At 50.1% G+C, this 9,587-nt stretch overlaps 1 protein-coding gene across 1 annotated transcript in view; it reads right to left on the bottom strand.

The window, feature by feature from the left end:
• Positions 1 to 2,411: 2,411 nt before the first annotated feature.
• The window catches only part of PTP4A3 (protein tyrosine phosphatase 4A3), a 39,528-nt gene continuing 32,352 nt past the window's right edge, over positions 2,412 to 9,587 (bottom strand). Inside the window, exons 2-6 of the mRNA XM_065753643.1 lie at positions 8,733 to 9,478; positions 7,018 to 7,110; positions 4,007 to 4,137; positions 3,394 to 3,468; positions 2,412 to 3,020 (exon numbers count right to left, since the gene is read on the bottom strand). Of these exons, the coding sequence (XP_065609715.1) occupies positions 2,903 to 3,020; positions 3,394 to 3,468; positions 4,007 to 4,137; positions 7,018 to 7,110; positions 8,733 to 8,837 (522 nt within the window). The 5' untranslated portion in view covers positions 8,838 to 9,478 and the 3' untranslated portion in view covers positions 2,412 to 2,902. The remainder of the gene's footprint in view (positions 3,021 to 3,393; positions 3,469 to 4,006; positions 4,138 to 7,017; positions 7,111 to 8,732; positions 9,479 to 9,587) is intronic.

The raw sequence follows: 9,587 nt of genomic DNA, 5'->3' as shown, positions 1-9,587 counted from the left end.
CCAGCCAAGCTACAAGCCCTCGGTCACTCAGAACTTGCTCAGGTGCTCTGTACCTACTGAGCTCCAACCTTCCCTATTACCATCCCAAGACTTACATTAAGGAATTGGCCTCTCTTTGAGATTTCTAACCCAAAATCCAGTTGGCATACCCTCAATTTCCCCACCCTGTTGTGTTTCTGTAACTGACCTTAGGCTGAAACACTGAGGAGCTGGTACCTTGGAGGAAGGAGCCCAAGTCTCTATTAAAAAAATTCCAAATATTTGGCAGCCCAACACAGAGAAACCTCAGAGTGTTAAAGCCCTCTGTGCAAGGTTGGCAGCTCCTGAGCTGCTGAGGTGAGTGAGCTGTCTGCAAGAGCAGCGTGTGGGAAGTGACAGAGTTCTATGACAGAAGGAAACATCCATTAGAGAAAAAAAAAAAAGAAAAAAGAAAAAAAGGAGAAGAAATAGGGCAATTAAAGCAGCATGGTTTCTTCTGCAGTGACTCACAAAACTGAAGGACATCAAGACAATGCTCTGCCAGCCAGAGGTGCTCAGGATTTGGCCACATGGATTTTTCCAGGTCAAGGACTGCTCTTACATGAGGAGTTCCCTATTTTTAAGGTAGTTGGGTTGATGCTACATGGGGTGAAGAAGACTGCAAAACCTGTCCCGTGGTGACCCCCAAACAAGCTCAGACCTCAACACTTCTCCTCCCTTTGTCAGGGAAAAAATCTCTCTCTGGTGCTTCCCATCACTTTATCCTAAACCCTTCATTCATCTTTAAGAGGAACTGGGGCTATCTCAGTCACAATGCCAAGCCACTTCCCAAAACCACTGGGGACGAAGCAGCAGCCACAGCACCTATTTTAGCAGCAAGACACGATGGGACAGGAAGAGGAAAATGACCCACCCAGAGAGACTGCTTTAATACAGGATCAGGTCTTTTCATCAGCCTAATTTATCACCTTTCCGAACTCCGAACAGAGCAGACCCTACAGCCACCACCATCTTCCCCATGAAACATGGGAATCAACAGCCTGAAACAAGGCAGCAGAAACTCAAGGAATCTTGGGCAGCCCCACTATGTGGAGCTTGGTGTAACACCTTGGTTTAACACGTCCACCTTGCTTGGTATCATCAGTTTTCCCCAGGGTGGTCATCTCTTCTATACAATGGGTCTAGCTCTCTGGAAAGGGTTCCAAGCTCAACCTCAGCCCAGCTTTTTCACCATTCACCCCAAGAAATGAGCCCTCTGAACTGTTTCTGGATCTCCTGCATTTCAGAAGGCACACAAACCTTTGGAAACACTCCACACAGGGTGCTGAAGGCATCTCAAGTTGGGCAGACCCAAACCACAAGACGCTGGGTGACTAGCTCATCGTACCCAAACATCTGTGACTCTGCAGCTGAGGGGTGAGTGACAGTGAGCCCACAGGATATGTGGAGCCACATGAATGTCCTGGTGATAGTACCAGGGATCGGTCCAGAGGGCTGTGAGTCACCTCCTGGGTTCTACAGGACAGCAATGGGAGAAATAAAGGCCAGAGGACGTGCGGAAGACAAACAAGTTTTTTTTTTTTTCCTTTAATTAGCAAATTTCTTCTTACCCTCATCAAAAGAAAAAACCACACCTTTGCCCCCTACATGCCCACTGCTCCTGCTGCTGCAAGCATTCAAAGGCAGAAAGTTGAGAGATGTTTCCCATCCTGGCTCAGGGGCAACTCTGTATCCACCCCATGGCACATACTGGTGAAGTTTTGGGGTGTTGGGTGCCACATACATTGCAGATGCCAACAGGAGGGAGGAAAGGCAGGTGCAAAATTTGGTGATGTGCTCATGCCAGGAGCACCCAAAATCCCCCAGGAAAGCTGCACCCAGTCCCTTGGCCAGCAAACGTAGTGGTGGAGTTGGGACATGCCCCAAGATGCACTTTGTGTTCACTGGGGATCACAGCCAGAACTCGGGTTTGCGCCGTGACTTGGGGATGCAATGGCAAACATGCTGAGCAAATGCTCAGTCCCACAGCATCACTGCAAGCTCAGCAGAGGGGGCATGATGGCAGAGAAACCACCACTCCGTGCATCGAGTTTGGAAGCCATAAATAAGAGCATCCAGCACTTGGAGGGGACCCAGTGTTGACACTGCACCAACTGAAAGCTGGGTGCCTCGAGGCTCTGCCATCATCCCCAAATTTTCTGATGCCTTCACCATATACCTGCAGGGCCAAGAAGAGCAGTGAGCCTCCTGCAAGCCCCATAGGGAGAAGGTGATGGAGAGGGGGCAGGAGAAAGGGGATGGTGCTGGGGGGCACTTAGCTCAGCCATTCCCATGACCACCATGCTACGAGCCCCCTTTCCTCCCCTTGACATCACCATCTTCCCCTTGAGATCACCGAGCCATCCCCACCTCCATACCCACTGCTGCAGACCTTTGGGGGGGAAGAGGTGGGAAAGTTTTTTTCTGTGGGTTTTTTTCAGCTTTCCTATCCCTCCATAGCTGGCACAGCCCTACCTGCATCACCCCCAAAACAAGTGCCCCTGTGCACACTTTCCTTGAGCCGGACTTGATCTCAGTGCAACAGGAAGGGAAGGGGAAGAGGAAGAGGAGAAGGAAGGCGACAAAGAACCGGCACATGAACTCATTGCCTGCTAATGTCAAGAGTCAAAGGGCAGCACTGCCATTCCTCTTTGGGGCTGCAGCTGGACTGAGCATCCTTTTTGGGGGATTCAGCAAGGCAAGTGCGCTCCAGGTGCTGGGACACGCTGGCAGTGCTCTGCCTCCCCTCCCCTCCCCAGCCCCTAGCAGTGGAGTCCATGAACAGGGAAGTGCATGGGGTGCACGGGGCTGGGAAGAGACAGGGGAGATGTGTGTGAGTGCCCGGGTGTCTGTGTGCACAAATTTTGGCAAGAGGTCATTGAGGTTACATGATGCAGCATTTGTTCTTGTGGTTATGAGGGTCCTTAAACCGGAGTCTCTGCTTTGGTCGGTATTTTTCCAGGTACGTCAGCTGCTTGCTGTTGATGGCTCCTCTGCGTTTTCTATGAGGAAGGATAAAAGAGGGGTGGGTGCAGTCAGCATCACAGCAGGAGAACACCAACCCAAACCCACCCCCACCTGAATCAAAGATGGGATTTTGGAGGCTGAAGCTCTGTGCATCCCCCAAGGGTCGTGGTGGGCATTGAGACTTTTACAGTTCTGATACTCTGCTCCCTTGGAGTAGGGCTGCTTTCTCCCCAACATACAGTGTCCCTCCTGGGAAATCCTCCGGAACTGCCAGGATATGGTTATGGGAAACCTACTCTGGGTATCCCTTCTTGACCAGGGGTTGGACCCAGAGGTCCATCCCAACCTCAACCAAATCATTCCGTAATTCTGCCCCTGTGCTGAAACGCCACTTGCCAGGGCACTTACTGTCGGATGAACTGGATGGCATCTTCATACTTCATCCCACTCTCAATCAAAGCCAGGGCAACGAGGACAGGAGCGCTGAAAGGCAACAGCAGCAGTGTTCAACCCCAAGCCAAGCAGCCCCCAATCCGAGAGCTCACATTCCATCCCAAGGTGGGGACCACAGGGCTGGCAGGCAGTCAACAAGCACCGTTTTCTGATTTTGTTATTTCTTGAAATTTGCCTGCAAATGTGGCCCCAAATTGTAGCTGATCCTGCAGGTAAAACCAAAAGATGGGGCTGGTAGCTGCACTTTACTGAGCAGAAGGATTTTGGAGGCAAACTGTTCGAGCAGACGCAAACCTCCATGCAAAACGCAGCCCTGACCTGCTGCAAGGGGAAGCAGCAGCTCCTGGTTTCAGTGAGAGGACTGCAATAAGATTACAAAAGCAAAAGCACTACTAGGCACTAAGCACCACTGATATACCCCTGGTACCCAGAATTTGACAAGTATGAGCTCGGAGAGCAGCACATCAAAGCCTATTTCCACTAACATTCTCACTGCTGCAAAACCCTGCTAAAAGGGAGAGGGGAAACAAGTGAGGGCTTCCCACTTTGTGGCAGACTCTTGACTCACCGCCCCAAGCCGGCGACACAGTGCACGGCCACGCAGCAGCCGGGGTCTTCGCAGAACTTAGTCTTCAGTAAGTTGAGCCAATCTTCCACTATCTTGCTGGGAGGAGGTGCTCCATCATCAAATGGCCAATCCTGCAGGGATGGGAGAGGGATGAGAAGAGTGAGAAACACTGTCAGATCCCACGCAGATAACTGTACAGGACTGCTTTTATCCTGAGGTGATGCCTTTTGGTGTGTGTGTTCTTGAAAGTTGAGCTCAAGGTACAGCAAGGTGGGAACAAATCCTTTGGCTCAGGGTTTGGGTTGGATGATACCAGGTCCATGGTCTTCCCATCTCCTGGGAAGAAGCTCATCCTTTACAAGTCACGACCTCCAACGTGGTCCTGTCCCCATGTCCTCTTGCCTTTGCAGGCCATTGTCTGCCTCCTCCAAAACTCATTTAGGGTTTCATTCCAATGGACCAAGGTTTGGCAGTGGCTATGCTGAGCTTTGGGTAGCCACAATCCCTATCCTTCCTCTCATCAGCTCCCATCTAAATCCAGTGCTGGGAGCACAAAGCAACTCTGCAAGGGAGAAAAAGCATCCCCCTCCTCCTCTGCAGTGTTTTGAGGAAGGGAGAGTCCACCCCTAAGGGCACCATCAAGCAGCTGACATTGCACATTTCTCCCAGCATGAGAGCTTCTCTTCCAAAATGGGGGATTTGACAGGAGGAATGTGGCGTGTGAGACAAGGATGGGCAGGAGAGCATAACTGGGATGAGATGCAGTGAAATCTGACAGGTGAGAAGCATGGGGCCAGAATCCTCACAGCTACAAGCTGAGTCACTGAACTGTTGTGTTGGAGTCATCCTTGGTTTAAGATGTCAAAAAAGCCACTAAGCTTCACTTGGGATTTGAACAAGTGATGTAGTTTCTGTCAGGCTTTGATAGGAAATGAGAATACTGGGCATTCTAATGCTTGAGCCAGGAAGGGTGTGCAAGACAGGACCAGTCTGAACCTATTCCTCAAAGAAAAGAACAGGATACCTTGTCTGTATGCGATGGGATGACAGCTGGACAGAATTAAATACGATATATAGTTATTTCTCTATTGAAGATATACAGAGATATCCATATGCTATAGGTTATCATAGATCTAGGATGCAGATTATCTTTCTGTATAGGATATCCCACATAAAAAATGCATAGGTAGGACACAGCTCCTGCATAGACCAAATTCTGCCTTTTACCCTATTTCTGTCTGAAGTCCTCCAGGCTGAGTTTCTCTGTCTATGAGGGATGGTAACTCCACCACCTCCCTGGGCAACCTGTTCCAATGCCTCATCACTCTGAGATTTTTTTCCTAACATCCAACCTCAGTCTCTCTATGTATCTTAAGATACATCTTTCATCTAGGTCTTATCCATACTGATGGTTAGACTAAATGATCTTAGAGGTTCTTCCCAACCTGAATGATTCTATGATATCTACGACATTCATTATATCCAGGATACATCTCAAAGAGAACTCTCAACCACCCTACACCAGGCAGTTCCCCATATGCTCTCAGTACTGCCAGACTCCCCAGACCCTTCTAAGAAACTCTGGGCTGGAGTCCACCAGAAACATGCCTTTCAAAAGCTTACTGCCTTTATCCAACTACTCACTGCCCCGTAGGGCTTAAGCTCACCTGGCACCAGCTGTGCCAATTCCCCAGCGCAGCAATCACACCTGACATCACCTCCAATTATTTATCACCTGAGATAAAGCAAACTTTGCCAGCTCAGCATCCTCACTTTTTTTTTTCCTCCTGGCTGCTCTCTCCCTTTGATTCCCTCCACCAAAAAAGAGCAAAAAACCAACCAAACAAACAAAATAACAGCTGCCTGTTTTATTTTTTTTTAATATCCCTTAGATAAGATAACGCTGAGGCTAACGGGAACGATGGATATCTTCCATGTGGGATCAAGGGCTCTCATTCCCTGGGTGCTTCCAAGCCCCAGCACAGGGCAGCACAGGCAGCTGCGGGCTCGGCTACATGAGTCACAGTTTCGAGTGCGTGGGCAATGCTTTCTTTTTTTAAAGCACCAGCCCAATTTCAGCCTGACACCGGGAGTTTGCCTGCCTTTGCCTGAGGCCAAAGCTGGCTTTCAAATGCTGCCTTCAAGCTCCCGGGCAAGCAGGAGCGACTCTGTTAAGAGGGATGCTAAGGAGACCCCAGGGATGGTGTTTGTTGCTCAGTTTTGCCCCTGCTTTGGGAAGCACTTGCTGCGTTCTGGTTCAAAGCAAGCTGAATTTCTCCTTCTATTTGTAGCTTTTTCCCTCTGTCGACCAAGGAAAGCCTGTGATTTTTCATTTATTTTGGAAAGAATTCCCCACTTGTTAAAACACTCCCTTTGCTGGCTGCGTGGGAAGGTTTGCTGCAGGAATCCTATTTGAGCAACAGTAGCTAAGTGGGAAGCTCTGGCTGCACGGCAGGGAGCCTGCAGCTCAGACAACACAAAAATCCTCCAAAGGCTTCTGCAGTGCTGTGGAAAGGCCTCAACTGCCCCAATACATCACATACATCTCCTCCGTCATCTCCTATCTGTCCTGGACAGAGACCAGCCACTTCCAGCTTTCCCAGCAGGAGCCTGGTTATCTTTAAGTCCCTCTGATTGAATCACGTGGGTGCTTGGACATGATGCAGAGATGCTGCTCACACCATGACAAGAATGTGCTGAGTGAGCAGCCTTCAGTCTCACCAGGGATTGGGTAGCAGAGAGGTGTCAGGACACTGGTACCATCCCATTTTTCCCTTCCATGCCCTAAAACTCGTTTGAGCCAAACTGCCCTTAAAGCATTCATTTTGGGGTGTGCAAAAAGCTGAGTGCTCACCTGGAGCAACACGTGCCTGCGCATAAACCATCATATCCCAGTGCTGCCCCCCAAGAATGCAAGGACCCCGAGCTCCTCCATGCCCCACCATGGAGCAGTATTTATTTTTGTACCCATGGGATGGACAGGAGGCATGGATGGGATGCTGTCCACCTACCATGACAGTGATGCCGTCCTTTTCTAGGGGGGTCTTGTCATAGGTCACCTCACACACTCGCACAACTGTGGTGGCACCATACTTCTTCAGATCCTGGAGAGGGAAGGAGAGATCTTATCATGGGCAGACACTGGAAAATCCCACTGGATTGCATCCTGGCTATGCTCAGCGTGGCCAAGCCCTATGTTGACAGGCTGCCCATGGAGGTGGCCCTTTCCCAGAGCTGTTAAGAACAGATGTGGCATGGAGGGACATGGTTTAGTGGGCATGGTAGTGACAGGCCGACATCATCTTAGTGGTCCTTTTTCCAACCTTAATGATTCTATGATTCTATGACCACATGGATCCACACACTCCCAGAAACATCATGCCCAAACCCTGTACGCCCAAGCAAAAATTCCCGTGGTTAGCATTGGGCTGGGGAGGAAAAATTGCAACCAATTCCCAATTAAAATTAAATCCTAGGGTATCATATAGGCACTCCACATGGGCAAGCACTTTTTTTATCCAGAGCATCAGTGGAACCATTTAATTTTAAAGCCTTGAAGGTATTCAGAAGCACATCACATTCCCCATTTAAGCCTCGAAGGTACTCAGAAGGCATACCCCATTTAAGCAGCCAGAAGTTAGAATCACAGAACATCCTGAGTTCTAAGGGACCCACAAAGGCTGCTGAGTCCAACTCCAGGCTGAAAAAAAACCCAGCATCTAGGGGCCCAGCACCAAAAGCATAAAGAACAGCACGGGGTGTGATGCTCAGCTGCAATGGATGTCCCAGAGAAAAATCCCTAAAAAAGGGGACAATTCCTCCAAAGCAACAAATCCTCCAAAGGAGAAATGATTGGGTGTTCAGCAAGGTTTCAACTCTCCCCTGCAAAAGTGCGTGGAGATGAGTGAGCGCTTGGCTCATTCCCCATGAATTCACTGAGCATTTGCTTGAGGCTTCTCTTTGACTGACGAAGGCTTTTTTTCTGCTGTACCCCATGAGTTAATTACTTGAACGTGCTGCAGGCACGCCGGGACTTGGGCTGTTTCCAGCTGGGCTTATCACCCGCAGCACGGATTGCCCCTGGATTACGTGCTGGCGTATCAGCCCCGGCCGGGCGCCGAGTGAGATCATCTCTGTGCCTGCTCGCAGCAGGCTGGGGGCTTGGATGATCCCATTGATCCCTTTCCTGCATAAGGCTTCCAAACCACTGAAAATCCCTGTATGCTCAGCCAAAAAAAACCTGCAGATCTGGAGGGAAGATTAATTTTGCCACCAGTGTGGTGTGCAGGGGCATGGGGTGGTTGTCCCCACTTTCTCTCTGCTGCAAGACCATGGTGCTTAAGCCTTTTTTGTGTGTGTGTGTCTGTAGTTTTCCTGCACTCAGAAGTAGCTTTGGAGCTACTTGGGGTGAGAAATCCTTTACTGACATGCTGGAAGATGCAGGGGAGGCTGCATTTGTGCAGCGTTTTTAGGAAGCTGGTAGGGGATGCAATGGGACTGACAAAGCTCAGACAAACCCTATATTCAGGGTCCTCCAAGTGTACTGCCCCAAGAAACAGATGTCAATATGGACTATGGCTGGGAAGCCAGCAGGGCTCCGGTACCAATAGGATCTTCCATTGCATAGTCCAATGGAACAGGGCCATCCCATTCCACTCCAATGAACCATATGCAGCTTAGCTTTTAGCCCCCAGATGCGGACCACGATCCACATTTTCCTTCTTACCTCCAAGAAGGTGCTGAGTGTGGCATTGGTGGGGTTGTGGGTGATGAGGAACCTCATGTTTTTGTAGCAGACCTCCACCGGCGCAGGGCGGTTCATCCGGGCCATGGTTGGGATAAGAGAAGGATGATGTGGAGGTGATGCTGATGATGGAAAAACCCAAGAAAAGTGGAGCAGAGGGGAAAAGAGAAACCAACGTCCCTCTCTGCACTTAAAAAACAACAACAAAAAAAGAAACAACAACAGAAGAGAATGGAGAACTCAATGTACAAACGTTGTGCAAATAATCCCAGCTCCTGGGAGCGCGCTGGCTTCCTCGACACACCGCAAGCCCCCGGGGTGAAAGCCAAACAGCAATAATAATATTAATGATAATAATAATAATAATAATTAAAAAAAAAATCCCTTTGTTGTAGTGTCGGTGTTCTCGGCGTGTGCAATGGCGAGCGGCTGTCGCCTCCGGTGCTGCGCTCTAGAAAGGCCTCTGCATATGGGGATGGTGGTGGCACGGTGGTGGCCCCGTCACGTTACCCCATCGGGGTATGTGGAGTACTTTGGGGTGACAAGGGGGGCCGGGAGCCTACGGGGCGGCGGCGGCCGGCAGCGGTGCCTGGCTCGGGCAATCCATGCACGGGAGCCTTGAATGGTTAAATCCGAAGGTCGGGATGTCGGGTGAGGCGAGATGGCCGGGGCCTGCAGAGCTCAAAGCTGCTTCTCAGCACCTCCATAAATTCCAGTGGAGAGCGAGGCTGTAAAGGGAGAAAAAGGCAAAACTTAGCGGTCAGAGCAGTTCTAATGAGAACACCTCCAAAGAAAGCCCTGGGATGGTGTCTCGGAACTGCCCTGCACGTCCCAGTG

The sequence above is a fragment of the Cyrtonyx montezumae genome, unplaced genomic scaffold (genome assembly GCF_038088225.1).
Source record: "Cyrtonyx montezumae isolate F1298 unplaced genomic scaffold, pur_monq_1.0 scaffold_8, whole genome shotgun sequence".
In the NCBI taxonomy this organism is placed as follows: domain Eukaryota; kingdom Metazoa; phylum Chordata; class Aves; order Galliformes; family Odontophoridae; genus Cyrtonyx; species Cyrtonyx montezumae.
The sequence above is the reverse complement of the archived record's forward strand: the minus strand, read 5'-3'. Positions and strand labels throughout refer to the sequence as shown.